This window comes from Dendroctonus ponderosae, unplaced genomic scaffold (assembly GCF_020466585.1).
Source record: "Dendroctonus ponderosae isolate FM_Combo_2020 unplaced genomic scaffold, Dpon_F_20191213v2 Dpon_F_20191213_6, whole genome shotgun sequence".
Classification (NCBI taxonomy): domain Eukaryota; kingdom Metazoa; phylum Arthropoda; class Insecta; order Coleoptera; family Curculionidae; genus Dendroctonus; species Dendroctonus ponderosae.
The window spans coordinates 13,810,393-13,832,658 of record NW_026018814.1 but is presented as its reverse complement, the minus strand read 5'-3'; the positions used below and the strand labels follow the sequence as shown (position 1 = coordinate 13,832,658).

The 22,266-nt window shown below is 36.0% G+C and overlaps 1 protein-coding gene across 8 annotated transcripts in view; it reads left to right on the top strand.

The window, feature by feature from the left end:
• The window catches only part of LOC109543812 (homeobox protein homothorax), a 250,340-nt gene that overhangs the window by 147,048 nt on the left and 81,026 nt on the right, over positions 1–22,266 (top strand). For all 8 annotated transcript variants that reach the window (XR_007281844.1, XR_007281843.1, XM_019913687.2 and 5 more), the window contains one exon: positions 19,179–19,286. Coding sequence is in view for 6 of the 8 variants with exons in the window: in XM_019913687.2 (XP_019769246.1) it covers positions 19,179–19,286 (108 nt within the window). In the remaining 2 variants the exon portion in view is untranslated. The remainder of the gene's footprint in view (positions 1–19,178; positions 19,287–22,266) is intronic.

Here is a 22,266-nt window from a genome sequence, read left to right as displayed (position 1 = left end):
TATCACCCAAAAATTTTCGCTTATTGTGAAATGCGCTTCTCCAACTAGACCGGCTCAGGTTTTAATAATTGCGAAATACGGATTATCTGCAATCATCCAATTTCATTTTTTACTACACAAATCATTTTTGTCCTCAAATATGGTCATTGGTGACTTTAGTTCGTTCTTACTTAACTCCGCCTCTTTGTCTGATTTCAAATATTTGATTACTTCAGTTGTTTGCTTTTTTCGCGAAATAAGTTTGAATAATTAAACTAAACGCCGGTTCAAATTTTGTACCCAAAAAAAAATTAAATTGTTAACAAAAATTGGTGATCATGAGGTTAAGACTGGCACAAGATGTTGTTTCCATTTCAATAGTGCAGATTATTCTTAGGACAGATGTTGCTCTGGTTTTGCATAAGTATGATAATTTTAATTATAGCAAGAATGTACGTAAATAACCATGACCTCTGTAAAAATGAATAATTTGCAGCTCTCACATGTAGAATAGGCACTTGAACACACTTCCAACAAAGAAGAAAACATTTTTTTATAAAATGCAGGCACCAATCCTTAAGTTGCGGGGAGTGTAGTCGAAGATCTGTGAAAAAATCAAAGCTAACATTGCAACAAAACTGTCATCAACCCATCTAGACTTATCGAGTGCAACCCCTAGTTTCCTTAATATCGCTATATCGTTGATGCGCAGACTAACCCGTAAGTGATACTTTCAAGTTACTGCCGTCAAAACGTATTAATTCGTTATGGTTCTGGTGTCTAAAAAATGCTTTTCTGCATCTGAAACTAAATATTCTTTTAGTGAAAAATGTTTGTACCTCCTTGTGCTCACATGCAATGAATGTTATTTTCAGTACCAAATATTCCATCCTATCTAAGTTTTGGTATTGAAGCAGTAATAGAATTGTTGATTTATGTATTCCTGTGCAATTCCTTACATGCATTTAAGCAATTCAATCAGCACTGATTCAGTGTGTAATCTCGCTCCTCCGCCAGAAAATCCAATTAGCGATTTCTTCGATCTTCGAATTCCTTCATAGGCGTTGTTGAACGCTTTGAGAACACAAGCAATTGCAGGAATGTCGGTAATTAATTCTAAAAAAGGTGTTCTAATTAATACTACAATCCAGCCTACTCAACTTTTTATTAGCTATAATTTTTCCGAATAATATAAATCATTCAAATGCATAATTCATGCATTAGAAATAATTATTATTCAGCATGAGACCTAATTTGTACTAATTCTCGATTTATTTAAACTTATTCGGGCAATGTTTGTTTTCTTTGTCTGAAGTACCGCCCGCTAATCAGATTATCAAGATTTTCGCTATTTGCATGCACACTTAGCGCAAGAAAAATGATCATTCCATAGCAATTATAATCACCATAATACACGTTAAGATTTTTTTTCGTGGTCCCGCTTATTTTATTAAGCTTCATGCTTCATTAGCTGTGCAAATTACGTACACAGTGTCTAAATGTCATTGCTAATTTGCGCATGAATTACCACATTATTAATAAATTAGTCCCTTCCAATATAATTTTGCGTGACTATGCGCTGATATACTCATGTTTAAGCAGGAGTGCGGATAATTACCCGAAAAAACAATGATGATGCATAGAGGTTTGAACAAGTTAATTGAAGAGTCGTAATCCGTGCATTACGGCGATCGCATGGAGCATTCTTTTCATTATTCAAAGAGGATATTTTGTGCGGAAAATGATGATTTTAAATCGGATGTCTCCTCCTATTTTGATGGCAAAAAGACCAACATACCGTGGAAAATCAATAGCCGCTCTACGTCATAGGCAGCGACAAGGATGGGCCCAGAGAGCTCCGTTTTCCACACGGTTTTCCATTTTCTAACTTTGTGAAATATTGCTGTTCAGAAACGAACGAACGTTGTTGCCTGAACGAAGAAAATTTCCCTTTGTTTTTGGTGGATCGTGCGCGGATTAATATTGTTGTGTTTTTCTTCTTGGAGACGGAACAATCCGAATGATTTATTGCGAATGTATAAGGGCGAAATTGCCTCGTCGTTTTAATATGATCCGATGAAATTCTTTTGCGGAATTTGTCTTGGGAAAAGCGATATTCTCGAAATTGTTTCGGTCCTGGTTTCATTTCGAATACCATGCATACGAAACATATATTTCAAAACGACCCTCAGAATCAGTAGGGGAGCCGGCGCACCCGGTTATTTTAATATTTCTGGATTTATTTTTTAAATCCTGCACACACAAGCGAGTTGTATTGTAATTCCTCTCGATTTATTTCGCTTTATTAATATAACAATTTCCGGATAGTAAAAATTATTAAACTAAATAGTTTATTGCTTCCGTATAAATCACGGTTAATTGTTATTCGGCTTTTTATTATCAAACTTTGAATTAGCGTTTTATTTATTATGTCGTCAAATCGAAAGCATTTTGGAACTGATTTTGTAATTATTATTATACTTTGTACTGTTGTTGTTAAGGACCTGATAATTTGTAACATTCAGCTTGATTTTTTACTTCCAAAGTATTTTGGTCTTTGCTTAGACAAAAGAATTTCTTCGTAAGGCATCCATGTTTAAACTGAATTAGTTTTTACTGACTGAATTTCAAGTTGATTTCAATTGCTATTGATAAACAATGGAATCTAAGATTTAGATTAGATGAACCTTGGAATCTAAGATTTTTAACAACGAAACTGCACCTTTATATATTGAGAGACATGAATTCAATTTTTCTTACAACTTTGATGCAAATTGCAATATAATATTATATACTTAGATTATAATTAAAACCATCTTGCAAAATCTATCCGCTGTGTTTCCCAACAGTTATTGATCGCCTCCAATAAATACTCCACGCACTCTATGAGCAACGGAAAAAATCGATGGTCAGATAATTAATCCTTTTTATTTCTTTACATAGGTACACTTAACGACTGAATAAATTGCTCTTCGCTATGTAATTTCCCATTGTTCACGGTGCTTGCGTTCTATTCCTATTAAAACAACCGTTCTTTCAAAGTATATAGTTGTAGTCCTTCCTTATAAATTTTGCAGATTTTACTTCTTCGAGATCGATAGTTCGCGATATGTGAAAGGTGGAATGGGTTGCGGCAAATGCTGTTGGGCAACAGCTAGTCAACATGACTCTTATTTATGAACACCACACGTCTGTATGATTGTATATGGAAAAGCAAATCAAATTATTATTTTTAAATAATCACCAGTAATTACTTGATAAAAAGTAACTGCTTTTTTTCATTTATACTAATTTTTTTTGGTTTTCACACTGATGTTGGTGAGGAGTTTTCATATTAGACTATTCTGTGTTGTTTAATTAATCGGTTATACTATACAGGGTTCAATTAAAACTGTAACGTTTTTCTTGAATTCGATTTACATGATTTTCATATTCTCGCTACAATCCTGCCCTAGATAGAATTACGTTCCTACGATACATAAACATTTTATTTCGTAGTAATGATCAGACTTTCGATCGATCATAAAATATACACGAAAGGAAACCACGATATTGTTGAACTGAGTCTTTGTTAGGAGTATGCTAGTTTGGAAAAACTAAATCTTTTGAATTAAGATGTTATGTTCTTAATGCTGTTTATCAATATCTAACGGAAAAGAATCGGGATTACTTGTTTTTCTGTCGGTGCTTTTCTCAATATGTTGCTATATTTGTATAAGCATATTTTCTACAAATTAAGACCGCAAAATTGTCCTGCTTTGGCGATTTTACTTCAAGGAATGGTAATCAGAGTGGGTGCAAGATGAAACAAGTCATTCAATCACATTGTACCAAAAAAGCAATCGGAAGCTCATTTATTTTCATGCGGACTTGAAACGTGGAAATTGATTAAGTATTGGATGTTTGGAAAGGAAGATTCATGAAATAGCATTTGCTCCATGGAAAAAATTAAGTACTAAATTTTCAAAGGTAAATTTAGTAATTATTTAACTTCATAATGCAGAAAAGGAGGGAATTTCTACGTTCTCTAAGGAACATTATAAAATGAAATTGCAATTCAATTTTTTAAATAATCTATTCAAAGATAGAAGATTAAGGGTTTCCTGCACAGTGAAACGAAATAAAAAATTGGAGAAGAAACGAAGAAATTCCTGCTTCATGTCGTTATGGAAGTTTAAAATTTGCGTTTTATTCTCGTGCAAATAGCTTTACATTCGGGCTAAATAACTGCTAAAAGTACAATTGCAAATTAAGTATTTAGTTAACATTTGGCTAATTGATAAATTCGTTTCAGACAATAAATTTCTGTTCTATAAATATATCTCCCAAAAGAATCAATATTGGAGCAATTCCACATTTCAAGTCTTCCTGAAAATAAACGATCAGCCAGTGGCCTTTTTTTGTAAAATGTAATTGAAAGCACTTTTTCATGTTGAACCGATTGCGGACCCTGATTACCATTCCTCGAAGTCACATCGCCAATGTAAAAGAATGCTTTGCGGTTTTAATTTGTTGAAAGACTTATACAAATAGAGCAATTTATTCGGAAAAGAACCGACTTTACGGCTAAATTTGTAGAGAGAAGCATGCTGAGATTCAATGGCGGTCATAAATATGACGTGCGTATAGAGATGTCGGTGGATTCAGGAGTTATTGTGGTACGCGGAACTTTTTGCTACGAAGCACTAACAAGTGCTCCGCTGCCAATGAAAAAGAAGACCATTTTGAAATTTTGCTCGCAAAGAATCAACCGACCAGGATCGGACAGTAGTGGAGTAGGTCAGAACGAAAACAACATAAATTTTACTAGGCATAAATTCTCATTTCTACTTGGGGGTCTATAAATTTATAATTTGCTCTTCACTGGACGGCCCACGATTTACAGTCGATTCCAATAGCCAGCATTCATCTTCATAAATCCCAATGACCATCACTACCTCATCACGTTTTGCAATTCAATTATTGCAGTTTCATTACATTCTGCTTTGGTTTCGCTGTTTTCTTCGTTGCGAACTTTGCGAGGTTAGTCGAGATTTCGTTAAATGGAAAATATCATTTTGGTCAATTATTTGTGTCCTTTCGAAGGAATATGTTCTATTTTAGGAAGAGTCTGGTTTGGGTGAGTGTTACGTGTAAATTATGTTCTTAGCCAGTACTTCTCTGGCTGAGTTAAGAATCGCACGTTAATAAATCCAAGCGAGACGAGTGAGCGAATAAACGTTGAAATTACTTAATTGCAGTTTTGAATTGTTTATTTTTACTATACCTTGTTTAAGCAAAAGGTACGCCGACGTTTTTCGTAATTGTTCATGACCAAAAGCCATGCATGCAGTCCACGTCAATCTTTTTGCAGCGTCATTTAGATTGCTACGGGAATATTGAAAATTTCGTGAACTTTTGCCATGTGCGTTCGATTAGTAATTATGTTCAAACGGCCGAGTTTCAATTGATTTCCTCAAATGTAGATGCGATCGGGTGATGCCCGGCCCAGTATTGATTGAATACCGATGGACGAAAATTCGAACTCGAACGAAAAGAAAATAAAAATTCCATCAGACAATTGACGTCAGCTTTTTAGGTAGACGTCCATCAGATGTATAAATAATAAGAGCAGGTCCGAAAAGAACGGAGACCGTCCTCTTATATTTTTGAGGGACAAAAAACCTTGTCATGACATAATTCGAATAGCAGAAAGGTGGCGATAAAGATACGATTTGTTTCCGGAAACGAGGGCGCGGTCGTTTGAATGTCCATCAAAATTGAGAGGAGGGCCATCTCTGAAATAGATTCTATGGTGGCGTCGGCGCATCGAGCGGCCCCGTTTGACGTCGCGACGCTTTACTTTATCCCGATGCTCGCTCCCGCCGTTTCCTCGCCATCTTGCCTGCAATCTTCTAAATGGCCATCACGATAAAATTTACCGCTTCAGATCATCCGATACCGCTTCGTAAAAACGTCGAACATCAGAAAAATAACGTAATTACGTTTCTTAAGTTGCTTTTATTTTTCTATTCGACATTTTGTCACATTTTGCGGTTTAAATTAGAACATGATATCTCCATAAATTGCTACCTATCCAAAACACTTGTCACAAGTTGAATGAAAACTTTTATTTGTCGCCTAATCTCGCTTACGTTTCCCGTTCTTCAGTATTATGGGAGTTCTCGGAAGTAAGTTGCTTCAAGTCGCTTAAACGAGAACCCGTTGATGAGCAATGGCCCAATTAAGAGCAGTGCGTTCATAAACGCAAAGTAGGATAAAACTGTTGATGCAAAATGCAGGCTTTCCGAAATTGATCCGAAGATTCTTTGCGCCTTTTGAGACAATTGAGCGAATGCTCAAGGATAATTGCAAGCAGCATCAGAATGGATCGTGTCAGGCAGCAATTGACTTAGGTCGTGTCCTCACTTTCAGAATTGGCCCTGGCATCGACTTGCTGGTCAATTACGGGTCGCGTTCAAAAACATGTCCAGCAATTAATTAAAACCGCACTATCTGGGCTTACACCAATTAATGATGGCGGTCGTCGAGCCACGAGCCTCCTGTCACTCTCTCGCTTGCAAAATGTGATGAATCATTACCGTTAAATCAAAGAATAACGCCACACTTAGCTAAACATTATTCCATAAATTTCAACTGTCGTCTTGCAATCTATCCCTGGCTCGCGCACTATCGCTCTTTCGAAATATATAACGTCGGTGATTTACATGTTACTTTTGCAGCTGGGTGAAATTAGCTCGGGACGGGCGGCGCGTCCTCGATGATGAATTGTCCTGTTTATATTTTGGGCGCTTTCGTTTCGACTCTATTTGTGGTCTTGTCCGCGTCTAGGGATTCCTAGGACACCAACATCGCGACCAATAGTTGTCATCCATCTCGTTAATCCATCAGCAATCTATTGAGTTGGCACGAAAATAATTTCGGGTTTTCAGTGCGAAATTCAACTGATCCTGTTCTATACCAAAATGAACTTTAATCATCCAATATCTTCTATTCTGTTCGATGACCTTTTGGTAACTCTATAGTCACGCGGTCATAGAATTCCGGGTTCTGAACAGCAAAAAGGAATTAAATGATAATCCGATGGTGCAAGATCGGGGCTGTATGCATACAGGACATGCTCCATACAGGACATGCTGTATACAGGACATGCTCCAATAGGTTTGGACCTCGCATGTGGTGGAACCCGATTTTTGGCCAATGGAGAATTTGGACCTTTTTTCGTTCGTCTTATATTATTCCCAATAATGTAATGTTTCTAAATCGCATCGTTTCGTGCATAGGTGCTATTTCCTCTTAAATTAAAGAAAGTAAAATCAGGAACAAAATGCTTCAAGTGAATCATATATATTCTGCACAAACGTCAGTTTACACAAATCGATGTGATTTTTCATGGCTTCCTGCAACGTTAGCTGAAATTTAGACGAATGGGGCGCTACATTGTTACGAATTTCACTAAATATCTGAGAAACAAGACAAAATGCCAAAAAAATTAAGAATCGCAAAGCTCCAACAAATCATTGAATAGACAAATGCAAGCATTTCATTGAAATTATCATTTGCTTGCAAAAATCGCAGTTCTACATACTTAAGGAGTACTTGTGTTAAAACTTTTACATCATTCGACTAAAAGGTCCAAAGCTCATTAGGGAAAAGCGAGAAATCTCTTTATCTCCCTGTCGATGAGAAAATTATTCCAACCTGTTCAATTCCCGAAGTTATCAAAATTTAACCTGAATCACCCTGTATATGCTAATCGGTCTCCTTCCAAATTTCCTCAACCATGAAACCAAATAAGTTATATAAAATTGCCATTTGAAACAAACAGATACGCATAGATAGTATTCCAATATATTTAAAGCTGGTTAACCCTCCTTGAAGTTAAAACCAAACGCTCAAATTTTAGTGTATTAAAGAGGGTAACTCCACTCCCTTTCTGATATCGTTACAAGCAATTTTCCGCTAAAAATGGAGCAATATCGATCTACCGATTATCTTTATCCGGAAACTGAATACCGGTGCATTTTGCTTCGAGATTGCAGCATGTTATTATATATAAAATATTATAAATGTATAGCACAATTTACTGGTACTTGCTGATTCTCGTTTCGCACAATAAATTGGTTGATAACTTTTAAATTCCTGTTTTATTCTGGCTCAAAATATGTTGGGTTTTTATGTGGTTTTTTTTCGTTTCTTGAAAGTACAACAAATTCATGATCGAAACTGAGATGATTGGTCGACTAACAGCTTGTGGTCAACCGATCCGATATTCGTTTAGTTACAACAAAATTATTTGGAAACTTGCGCTTTTCACGAAAAATACTAGCGATTCAACATACACTAAAAAATGTCAAAGTACGATTAGTAATAATATAAAATAAATAATAATAAATAATTTTCACTCTCGTCTGTTGGAACCATCAATCTTTCTCTTTTTACATCTTTCACCTACTTCGAACATTTTCTTTATTTTACTTATATCGATTTCTACCAATAATCTACCAATTACTTTTCCACCGAGCGAGACGGGAATTTGTTGTTATTAACGTATGTCTTTCATGAAATTGTTGCAATTCGACTGGCGACTGTTGCCAGTTCCTGTGAATTTTCCCAAGCTATAATTTCAACTTAACGATACATTTTCTGTTTGTGCGAGATATGGCATCACTTTTTTCGTTCAATTTCTTCGTATTTTGTCTACAGGTTTTCTAACACAGAAATAACCCTCTCTAACGCTTACAATTAAAGCCGAGTACTGTACAAATGAGACAAATTAATAACGGACCAGAAGAAAGTGATTTATTTTCTCAATTTATTGTTCGAATTGTACAAATTTGTTCTCACTTTCGCATCTTCTAACAATTTACATGCCGTGTTTTTGATTGCTCTCGTAGAGTGAATTGGTATTTTACATAGAAAAAATATTCACACTTACATAAGTTTTAAAAACTTCTATAAAACTATACTATGACAAGATGTCTGATTCAACAAAGAATTAATATTTTCAAAAGAGCGGGAATAAATGCTCAACCTGACAACCACGGAATACGAGAGAAAATCTTTTCAGTAAATCTCGGTCATCAGTCATTTTTATTAAGGCGTCTCAAATAATGACGTCACTGCCAAAGAGCATGGGGCAGACTATAAGTAATGTTCGTTTGTTTCAAATTCGGTTTTTGATCAAGCCTATTGACAGTGACGTCATTATTTGAGAGGCTATATTGAAATTTACTCATGTTCTAGATTGGTTCGAAAGATTTTGTTTCATGTTGCAGGGTTGCATGCTTGAGCGTTTCATCCCGGCGATTTGAAAAGTTTCATTGGTGAATCAGATTTTACAGTTAAAGCACGGTTTTGGCGTGGTTTCACTAATGCTTCATAAGTTTCAAAAACTATTTTCATAATAACAACTAATGTTGTTCGTGTCAACATTGGAGGCAACTTTATATAGTATAAATTATTATCGAATAGTCATAGAAAGAGCATCAGAAGGCTGTACTCATGCCTGTAACATAAGAAAAGTGTTTTGTACCATAACAATGATTTGTGTGAAATTTGCATCAATTTTTCACTACTTGTAAATTAGCTTTGCTAGTTGATGAAACTTTTAGCTTGAGTCCTAGAAACAGCTAAACCCCAACGTACTGTTCATGGTTTTCTGCATTATTTCAAATATCTTCTATTAGCAGAAATATTACAAACCTGGAAAACTATCCGGTATATATATCTTCCATTTACAAATTTACCGTAAAGTGCCCCAGGTTTGTTTAACATTAAACCAAAGTTTTGACAGATCCAGTGCAGCTGAGCTCCTGGTATATGGGAGGGATTTAATTAATTAACGGCCATGGAAAGTTTCCAGCGTCGAAAATGAAACTTTAACCCTTTGAAACGGTTTAATGACGATTGAAAATGTTGGCGTCGAACAGGAATGTAATAGCGAGCGAAATGTCATAGCGTAGTGAAAAAATGTTAACGATTCAACTTCGGTCCCCCAAAAACAAATTAAACACATACCAAAAATAATAAAACGGTCTTTGCACACCCCCTCCTGATGCAGTCCGAGTTTTTCCGTTAACATTCCTCTATACGCACGACGACTGTGCTAATTGAAAAGGGCGCAGCGGGGATGTTGGCGCAGGGGAAAGGGTGGCAAGTGGGGGAGAGAGAGATTGCGTTCTTATGTCTTGTAACGACAGGTTGTCGGAATTAAAGGGTGGAATTTTGATTTACGAATAGAATCGACAGCAGATGCACGCGTAGCAGCGAGGAAATGGGAACCAATGGGAATCCAGCGTCGAGACGCCTGCCTTTCCGACGAATGTACGGCGTCGCGATGAGATTTCCAGTCGTTATTGACCCCGACTTCTTTTATTCTCATTTCTTTTGTTGTTGGGAAATTTGTTAGATTATTTGTATATTTTTTTGCTTTGATAATATGCTCGTCTGCTCGTTTTCGCTTTTAAATTAACTGTATTTCATTTAATCGAATACAAAAGCTGGTATCTGTTCAAGTTGCCCATCAGCTAATGTGCGTTTTTTCGAGTCAGCTTCATATCGCTGCTCAGGCTGAAATCATTTATTATTTAAAACTTTATTTCAGAAGGTGTTCAAATGATATGTTGTGATAAAAAATTTACTATACTGCAGAACTGGAAACAACTAACTAAATTGCAAAAGAGGTTTTATTTTCAACTCTTCACTGGACTGGCAGTTAAAATATTCAAAACAAGGCATTAAATGCTGTATAGAAAACCACAAAAAACACATTTTCCTTTTAGGGTATTCGTGAATTCGCAATTATAAAATGGCAACCTTTGCAAGTTTATCTTACGCATCTTGGCGAGTCAAAAAGCGCCCATAGGCTCGCAGACAATGATCAGGAACTCAAAAACAAAGGACATAAATTATGTCTGAAGCCTGTATGAGCCTATATGGTTGATTGAATTGAAATGACCATTAAATGGTAAAATATGCAAGTTTTGCGTATGTAATTTTCTGATACCGAGCGAGAAACCCCAACTGAACGACAGTATATTTTATTATCGACTGGACGTTTTAATCGGTTATTTATTACCTGTATGTTAATACAAATAAAACGTAAAAACGGGGCATTTTGGGACTTTTTGCATATCTTTTTAGACCAACATTTTAACAACTAAACTACGTTTATTCTGAAGATAAAACATAAATAGCTGAGTGGTAGACTGACCTATGAGCCACCTTATAGGTCTTCGACTTCTTAGCCTGAGATGTGCATATAAATGTCATCATTATTTTCACTTTCGACAGTTAAGTGTGCCACGGCAATAAAAACTAAACCACATAGGCGCACAAGATTTAAAATATTCAAAAACTGAATGACTTTTTCGATGGATTTAAACAGTAAACAGTAAACATGGTCGAGGGAGTAGCTGGTAGGAAAATTGATTGGGAAACCACATCTATGTGACTTCCTATTTTCGTATTAATCGTTTCATTTGATTTGTATGGCCCTCTTTTCATTTTCTGATTGAAGCTCTCAAAAAATATTTTATTGCCTGATTAGGAAAATATTTCCAAATGTTCTAGACACCAGACAAAAACTGGAAGAACAGACCAATCGTTTGTTGCATTGCAGAATATAAATTATTTCAAATGCTTTAACAAAAGAGGATTTTTTGAAAATGCTCCCATCATATTAGTAATAATAAGTTGAGGATGAGGCTGAAGAACTTCAAAGAAGTATTATTTTGATGTCGTTTAAACAGTACTATTAAATTGGCGGAAAATGGACGTGATATGTTTGAGAGTCCGTGGATACACGTAGGTGTCACGGAATCAACCGAAGTAAAATAATCAAATTATTCCAAGCGAAAAGAGACACAAGCAACGCAGCCACAAACCTTATTAGTGGCAGGTTTTAGTAAAAATAATGTCAATAAGACGGCGGCACTATTAGTGGTACAGGCGCAATGTGTGTTCCATATCCTAGACTGCAATAACACATTTCGGATGCTAAAAAGAAAGCGTTTTAAGGGCGTTATGATAATTCGTTGCGAGTTTCAGTTAATTCGCTTTTCTAAATCTAATGTCACTGATCTCGTTCCGGAGTTATTTTCACAGTTAATAAGTCAATCCAAACGCAATGGAAATTGCCTCGAGTTTCGTCCGTTGCCTGAAAACAACAACGAGGAGCCAGACATTTTCAAACATATATATAATAAAATATATACAATCGATATCGGGATAGATATAGTATGGAAAGGTATAGATCTATTACAGTAAGACATGGGAGAGCTAATTGCCTATTTAAAGACGCGATAAAGATGGGGTGATCCAGATCTTCCTTTCAAGTGCACCCACCATGTTTCCGCATCCTTCCAACTGATGTGAAAAAACGAGGAGAATAATGTTTTACTGGGCTGAAAATGTGACACTCGAGTGGTTAAAAGCGCAAACATGAAATATAATATGAAATATTTTGATCCCCGTCAAAACAACAGCTGCGCCTATGGAAAACCGGGACGTGAAATTGAAATATGATACCGCGCCGTTGCCTGTAAAACGTCAGAGGTCGGAAACGCGAGGTCACGAGGTCTTCCTGATTTACGTACCGTCAGGTCCTAATTGTTCAACCTTTGTACAAAAATGTCTGTTTATGTGCCATAAAGTGCCAACGAAACTTGTTACCACAAAAAACAGCGATTTATCATTTCGACCGATGTTATCGCACTTGTTAGTTGTCGCGGTAGGCGCACCAAATGCTACAGATCGAGAACGTTAGAAAAAAGCAAGTGAATGCCCGAAACGTCACGACTTCCAGTCAAGAATTCACTATTTCAGCACCCGGAACCGACGCTAAGTGGTTACAGCTTGGAAGGAAATTGCTAATGAATTGAAGCCAACCGGGGACTTATTGAAACAAATATTCAAACTGAATTGATTGAGGCACACTATAATATAACATCAAAACTGAAAGATGCCGATCTATTGCAAATATTCTATTAACACTTTAAACTCTAAATATTTCGTCTTCATGATAACCGATCAATTGAATGATTTACGATATTCCAACTTTAAAATGGTGCTCTTTGTCGTCCAGTTAATGTCCATTTAACCTCACAAAAGAACATAACTTGCAGTTGAAATTAGGCTTATTTCTTTCGGTATCCTCACACATCTTATGCTTCCTTAAGTTAATAGCAGTAAAACCAGCTGGGACTACTTATCTAAAAATTCGCAAATATTTAGATAATACTACTGGCCTATCTATAAAAGTTATTTATGACATGTGTATGTCAACTCTAAATCACCCCGCATGCCTTAAGCAATTGTGCATATTTTCAAGAAATGCCCATACTGAAAACGCTTTGATATATAGTATGAACTGGATGTAAATCGGACACTATTTGGGTTATGAGTAAACACATATTCGTTCAAAAGGTCAATAGTATTTTCAAGCTGGAACTTTTCTTCAATGGCCTTTTTCATGTATGCACATCTGATTCTGCATAACAGTAAATCAAAGTCCTGAGTACTTGGATAGGATGAGACGGAGGTTCATAAATTTTCTCGGAAATTTTGATAGTCATCGATCGGCGACTCGAAGGATGGAAGAGTAATATCCACATTCGAAGTAATGTGAAATTATTATGATATAAAAGTGTCATTTCCGATCCTGGAGTTGCATCATATTTATCTGTATATTTGGACTATTGCATAACTGAAATGTTCATTTCCCACGTCATTTACCATAGATTCGCTAAACAAGAATTTGAAATTTTTACCCTAAAGTAATAGAAGAATAATAATAATAAAATGTTTTCTACGCCTAATGGCGGCTTGAAAAAGCACACATTTACGTAAAAACTAATTGTTAGAGCGGTACGAAAAAAACTAGTTCCTATTATTGGAAACAATTCCCCGAGTCCATCATTATCCGTGTTGAAATGACCCCGATCACATGAAGGTTTCTAAATTATCAATTTCAATTTGGTTACGATGCAATCAAATTATTAGGTCCTCCATTAGAATGCCGAACAACGATAATTACCATACTATTAAGATACATTATCTCATTTCCATAATTAAAACGGTTCGGGGCATAGAACAATAGCGGCGATTTATTTTTAAAAGTTTTCAGTTGAAAGCTGCAATATTTATTAGCGTTTATGCTATAACAGAACTAATTAAAGAGCTTGAAAAAAGACGGTGTGCAATTTAATTTTCCCTATTTGGACCTGGCAAATATAAATTAACCTTAACTATTAAACGATTTACGTACGAAAGTTTGGTGTAGCCGCTCAAAAATACGTTCGTCTTAATGGTCTGGACTTTAAATGTGACTTTGTCGGTACGAAGATTAGTTTTAAACTGATCATGGACAATTTGGCACGATAATGTTCACAAAATTCAATGTTTTCATAAACCAGATCAAACAAAGGAATTTCCCCAAGTGTGAATTAATTGCCTCAATAAATCAGGCAGAAGGAGACAACCCGGGGTTTCTGTTGAAGAAACATGCTGTATATCTGCGCGCCTTTGAAAAAGATTTAGTTTTGGAATATTAAATTTAGGAAAAAAGAAACACTTGTGCTACTACTATTTTCTTCAGTTATCTAAAATCATAGTTTTTCTTCTAAACATTTAAATTGCGGTTGCGTGAAGGTTATGTACTGATTATCTGAAGGAAGGAAGGTGAATGTATTAAATTATTTCTCCTTATCTTATATAACTACACTGTATCAGGCAGTGTAATTTGGTAACGATTTATACAGATTCGCTAATATTTATTCTGGTAGTTCTTTGTTCCTATCATTATTTCATTATTATACACAACAAATAGTTTATATTCAAGTAAGAATAAATCCACACCGATCCAGTCAAGATATACTAAAGCTAATTCGAACAAGTTTCAGAAACTTTGGGGTTTAGTGGAAGTTTCAATGTGCATTCTGTGAAATTATTATGTGGGTAATTTTAGCTACGATGATGGACAGTTCGTTTCAAAGAATTTGAACTGGGGCATGCAAATGGCAACTTAACAACTGAATTAGTTTCAATTGTGCAACTGCAGTACTGCAGTATTGATCAAATGAAACTCCACTCAATAAAAGGTTTAGTACCAACGGCCAATTTTTATGTTTGTTATTGCACAATTAAAGAGTTCGAAACACGTTTAATTAGTGAGGAACCTGCAAATAGTGACGCGTCCACCTGTATGAACCCCTCGAACCTGGAAGTTCTCAGCATATGAATTTCGTTATCGGCATTTGAATGAAATGTTGTTTCTTCAACCTACTTAATTACACTTGGTTTTATGATACGTTTGGCCTTTCTGTTCTCGTATAAGCTGCGTCCCTCTTATGTGGAATTCTTCCTAATTTCCTCTCAAGGTTAAGTATTTATATTAGGACAAATAAGCATCTAGTAGTGGCATTTTGAGCGTTTCTGTTGTGATAATGTAGGTAAATCGCATATAATTTATGAAGTGAAAAGTGTGACAATGTCTGTAAAACATGACCAACAACTGATTGATAATGTTTGTGTGATGGTTGTGCGTAAATTTAACCGAAAACACGACAGAATCAGGCAAGGCGTATATGATACGGAAGTGAACGACAGTGACAGAGCATTTGCTGTAGGCGAAAGGTAATCGATGGTAAACAGATGACGGACCAGGTTCAGTCAATAACGCCGTTCCTGGACTACTGCTACTTCTCCTGCAGACGGCAGCAATAAAAGAGGGTCCGTTGCTCCACTTTCATTACGATGGGATTACGGCTAGTCCCAGTCAACGGGTGGTCACTAAACGAGATATTATAGCTTTAATAATAACTTCTTTAGGCGCCTCATTTTCGTAACAATGAAGCAGTAGCTAATATTTTCGCTGACTAATCTTGAACATTTAAACGAAATGCGGCTTTCAAACTCCATGCTGTTCCAACGATGAGAAGTCAGAGTCGACAATTTTTACCGCCAATTCTTCTGCGACTACCATTCAGAGATGTATTTTCTTTATTTAATACTGAGATCATTGTTTTGGTTCGCCCAATTTGAATCTTCTGTGTCTTTTGGTTTTTGGTTTGGTTAAATTGCACTAAAATGAACATTAGAGAATTTAGATTGCACACTTTAAAAGTTTAATCTGTCTTCAGTTTGTAGACCAAGGGCTGGAATTTTAATTCTCGCCTAGCTGAAACGGCACTCCTTCGGTTAATTATATCGATGACTTTTAATCCAAGTTGTTCGGTCTTCTCTTGGTGATCCTTCCGACGGACCGGTTTTAGACTACATCTGGATGTTACTAATCGTATCTCTGGTGCAAATTAAAATTTACATTTTCCTTATGCGAATATTTCAGTTCCATGTGAAACTTGACATAGACTGTGGTTATGGAAAGTTAAATAATGAATATTTTATACATAACTCACCGCCGATAGTAAAAAATGTAATCGGAGGTGAAACCTATAGGATTTTACACTGCTAAACATGTTTTCTGTTCAAATTTGCCCAAGAGGGTTAATGGTAGTTGGCCGATTTAGATGATTTTCTTTGAGAATTTCATCAAAAGCTCATTTTTCGTCAACCACTGTTGAAAAAATGTATAAACTTATTTTGAACTTGGTCAAGTCTATTGATCATTGTTCCTTTTTAGAATGATGATTTTTGAATTATTTAAATGAATCTGAATTTCGAAGAAGATAAAAGAACGAAAACTGATTGCAACTGGAGCGAACTATTGGTAGAAAAATCAAATCGGAATCACTCAGGTTACAGGAAAACTCACATAAAGTATTCGTTTCGTTTCAGCTTTAAAAGCTTCAGCCAGATGTTGCTTCGATTGTAAAATAGTCAAAAATATATGTTTCTTTTTAAATAACAACGATATCCTAATTTTTAAACATAAATGTGTCTATAGTGCAATCCTCATTTTACTCTACAATTGTTTCTATCGAGAATAAACTGAAACTAAATTTTACTCTTTCAAACCTTCAAAAGTAATAGAAGCGCATTTTTTGAACTTCGGCTCTTAACACCTTAATATAATGTTCTATCAGACTCGACTACATTTCCTTTCACAAATCTGTTTGTTCTAAAGCTTCACATTCTCTTGATGCATCGTTTTGATCAGACGGTTTCTTTCAATAATTGTAGCTTCATCTTCTTTAAAATTGCGGTTTTGTCCTTTTCATCGTACTCACAAAACTATATCTACCGGTGATATTGCCGATGAAATCGGTAGAATTGATTCACCTTCTTCGCATGCCAAGATCCATCTAGATTATCTTTTTTTTCAATCGAAATTAAATATGTATGTAAAACTTAGTTTACGAACAAATTGCACTCAAACTTTCGCGTGACACTGGACAGTTCCAATATCTGGCCAAAGATCGGAAATTTGCCCGTTGTCGATTCGGTCTTTTCCAGATTACCGTCACAAGGCTAACTCTGTCCAATAGCAAAATATTGTCTTTTATGGAAATATGTGTATATATATCCTTTTATAAAGTCTGTGTGAACACCATATAAATAAAATATGGGTTCTTGTAGCAACTTAACTAGCCGCTGTTGTACAATTAAGAGTAGCAAGTAAAACTGAGAATACTTTCACGGAAGAAGCGAAGACAATATGGAGGCTGTTGGAAATTATAAGTAACATGTTGCCTGCATGTAACAAGTACAACTGGACTTCGCAAATTTGAATTATTTTTTGATAACGATCAATTTAGGAAAATTTACAACAATCAGATACTTTACCACTCATATGTAGGATGGGAATTTAAAGTGGATTGAAAACGTTAAGTTAAAATAGTTTGAGTGGTAAACAGTAAGCAAGTATTTCTGATACGATATTCTAAGACTCTAATTTAATGTTGATGCCGATTTGGAACGATAATTTACATCTCAGACCCCTTGAGTATGTATTTTGTCATTTGGTCGATTCCAGCTAAACTAAATTTATTATTCAAAAGTGTTTTAATCTTTTTTGATTATTTATTGGCCCCAGCTATTTACGTTTGTGTTTTATTGGTAAGTTAGATTTATCGCGATGATTATTTGAAGGATCTCCAATCCCAAGGAATTGGCAACATGTGGGCGAGTGCGGTTATTAAAAATGTTTTGGCCGAATCAAAATTGAATGCGAAATAAAATTCAAGACCTTGCTATTGGCAGGTAAAGAAACGAAGGGTTTCGTTAATTTACGCTTAATGCTTGAACTTCAAGGGACTGGAGTCCAAAAGAGCACTGTTTTATTATGTTTTTTTTATTATGTTTGTGATCATGAACATTTGATACCAGATAATCTTTTACTAGGAACTGAATCAAGAAAACATGATTTCTATCGCATAACTCAGTTTTTGCAAGTATCGCAACAATTAACCACGTATAGATTTGCATGTTAATTAACATTATTCGCATTGTTTTTCCATCTGACTTTAGATCCTATCCGACTTTATGACACACATTAGTAGCCCGAAGGTCAGTTAAGGCAATATCCATTCCATTTCACTAATACCTACAGCTTCCTCATTCGCAGTCCCGGAGTTTTGGGAACAGTTTTGCGACGTATGCATTTGCAGCAAAACAACGTCAAATGGGCTTTTAATCCCTAGGACTGCTTAAGTTAGAGCTTAAACTACGAAAACAACACCTTAATTAATTCCTTTCGCTGAACGCATATTTATATTTGCATTTTAATACGGACGGGTACTGTTGTCTTCCATATGGAAACGAATAGAAATTCGGTAAAGAGAGATATGATTAAAATAAGCAATTGACTAAATATTTTACTCCTCTGGGAAAGGACATGTTTTTCAAAATGGCTGAAAATTCTGCGGTCATTGTTAATAATCTGGAAACGAACGCTCCGTCGGGGTTAAAGTTAGTGCCATTTGTACCCTAGTAGTCATAAGTCGATTCACTGAACATGAAGCACTTGATAGGAGGTACTTAATAATTGAAATAATAATACGAAGTATTTCAGAGATTTAAAGTTAATGGCACTATTCTAGACTGGGACACTATTCTAGACTAATAATTATTTTGCACTTAAAATGGTTGTCTCGTCTTCGAAACTTTTGGCTAAAACCGCAAAACTGGCAAAAACTATGGCACCTTCTTCAAAATTGGTTCTTCTCAAAAAACCTTTCCACTAGAATTCACACAATTCATCAAAACTAAACAAATCTAACAAGAAGTATTTAATGCAGGTAAATGGTGTCCGAGGCGAGAATGGTCTTCACCACCCGACGCACGGGCAGCTTCCGACGCTGCACGTCGTGGCGTTTTATATTCGTCAGTCTTCCTGGGAAGTCCTGGTAAGTAGGCTTATGCATACATCTCCAAGTTCCGATGTTGCGCATTAGAGCCTTGTTTTGGTTCTCAATAAGCCGGATGGTTTCTGGGACCACTTCCAAATTCTAACTATGTGCACTTCGGAAACTAGGTCGTTTTACTTAAATTTTATTGGCCAGTAATCGATATGTTTGAATACTTTGGTCATTACCAACTTAGAAGGTTGAAATTTGTACAGCCTACGATATGAAAACCTGTTTACCGTCGCTATGGCAGTTTTGAGGAAATATTTTTAAGTACATCTCAGGCTTTTAGTGGATTAGTGTGGGATGTTTAAGCATTTTAGACGTTCAAACCCAATTCCAGCAACTTACTAAATTTGAATTTAGCGCAATTGACCGCCCACAACTGGAAAGAGGAGATTTTCTTAAACATCATGCATTAATGTGCTACTAATAAAGCCGACACACATATATTTCGCAAATCCTTTTCTTGGCAAAATTGCTTGACTACTGGCCAAATCCTCCATTTGATATGCTCAAACTAATTTCAAAATTTCTGTCCGACCCGCACGTAGATGTTAAAGGATTTTCATTTTATAGTAAGTAATAGATGTATTGTTCTTCTTCACTTTTTACGAAATTTTGTTCAGGTTTTTCTTCTCTTAGTTTCTTTTTAAAGGAATTTTCGCTTTCTAGTTGTAGAGATACATTTTTTCCAATGAAATATTAATTGTAGGTCAATTTTCCTGCGGCTTCGGTAACTTATTAAAGCTGCTTGAGATAAGTAATACTCCGTAACTGAAAACTTGTATTTTCGGTGTTTCGCTCACGCTGAAGTGTTTGGATTAGTTGAAATTGCCAATTCATTTGCAGTTATGTATTGTTTTGGAAATTCTGAAGTTTGTTTTGTTGACAACTTTTTGGACATTCCGGTTGTTTTATTTCGGATCGTAGGACAAGCTTTTCTTTGCTCATTAGAATTTGCCCTTATTTTATTCTCTCTTATATCTCGGTATGTTAAAACTAGTGATAAAGCATGGATTCTAAATACTAGCCCTCAGCTTGTATTGATTCTAATTGTACCAACAAACCTATTAAAACTTCGCCTAGTACCACCTCGATCTTCTCCAAAACTTTATTCGACTTTTCGAAAATGCAAATTATATTTTATCAGGTGACTCAATATTCGGAAATAGTTTTTGTGACTGATTGCATCTTCCTCAAACTTTCAAGTGCTTAAGTTTTCAATTTACAAAATGCCACAAGCGCTGATTTACTCATTGGTTGATTTGATTTTTACGCATATACATTCTTGACCCCTGTACCTTTTGTTACATCGATTAATGTTGATCAGCATCATGCTTCATAATTCACTTATCCACTGAGTCGCAAATTTAACGCATCCTTTACGTACCGATTTCCTAATTTTAAACTGTTTTTGAATCGAACCATAGCTCTAATCTTGACCAAAGTTTAAGTTATAAGTCAATGAAAAAAATGTAATAATTATTATAATATACCCATAGATACACTATCTGCAAAATCGTCTGTTTATCTCTAGCCATTCGAGAGGTATTAATTTTTTTATGAGCAGTCACATTTTCCGTATGAAATTTATTCAAGCACTTTTTCCTATTATACTTAGAGCGGTGAAACCCTGTTTATTTTGTTGCTTGTGTAACTTCCTAACAAAACCATATTCTTAAGCGTGAAAACAAGAATGCAAAACAACAGTCCGATGTCGAATGGCACAAGATTCAGAAGACATGAGGCTATAACACTGTGCTTTTTGCTCTCTGAGCAGCCCATATTGCCGACAGAAAGATTTAAATTTTGACCATGGAAACAGGACAATATTTAAACTTTCTGCACAATATGCCTTTAGAATTTTTTTTGCTTACTTGATAACTCAAAGTTTGTCCAAGAATAGAGCAAGTGGATAAGGAAATAATTGAAATCATATCACAGGCTGGAAAAATATGTGCAGAAGTTAGAAAATATTTAAGCTTTGCGTTAAATTTCCAGCGCATTGTATAAAATCGTAAAAATCGATTTTTACATGCAAATAGTTTCATATCAATACATCGGGAGCAAACGACGAAAAGTCCTTTTACAGTTGCGCTGAATATCAATTTCAAAATTCTGAATCTAAGGTTAGGTAATTTTAAGAATATTTCTTGTGATCTTGAATCTGGAATTCGACTTAGTCAGTGGAGACGACCAAGGCCCCCAAATTTAATTCTGTACAAATGCTACTTTAAGGGATTCAATTCAGTTATTCACAGCTTCGCTACATGAAATGTTCATTGTTTTATGAATCCTCATATGTATGTGCAGGTCAAAAGTTTCATGTTGGTAAGAATCAGCTCTATTACAGGAAATGTGTTCGCTTAAGGAAAGCTCATTTTCATAACTCTAATTATTTTGTAATAAAAGCCATTTCAATGTCGGTAGCACAACTCAATGTTTCAATTTTGGTATCTATAAAGATGTAATTCGCCAATATTAGAGCGGGCACTTTTAACTGAAAAAAAAAATAATCCCAAGCTCGGCTGATTCGTGTCCCCCATAGCAGAAGTAGCAAACACCAAAAGCGTAGCCGTGCCGCCGCCCAAAGGAGAGTCGCGTTGTTTCCATGGTGCGCTCGGTGTTTTGTCTGGTTTGGAGTTCCCCACATCGCCAGCACGGTCCCCCACTAGTTACATCGGAGGGAGTCGCCGACAAAAGGGGGGACAACGGTCGGCGTCGTCATGGTAACGACCGCATTCCCGCCTCGCAGCCATGGTAGCGGGGTGCGCCGGCGCTGCGCCGCTCCAGTGGCGCGGTACGCTGATATGGCGAAAATCCGCGGAGGAGGTACGTCGATGGACTCTCCTCTTTTTTCGTTATCGAGCCGTGCCGATGCACGTTGTTAACCTACTGCAGCGTCCGCGTTTCCGAATGCTAGCTGCCGCGCCACCATTCCACTTACATGTCGAGACATTCAGCTGGCCGCATAATT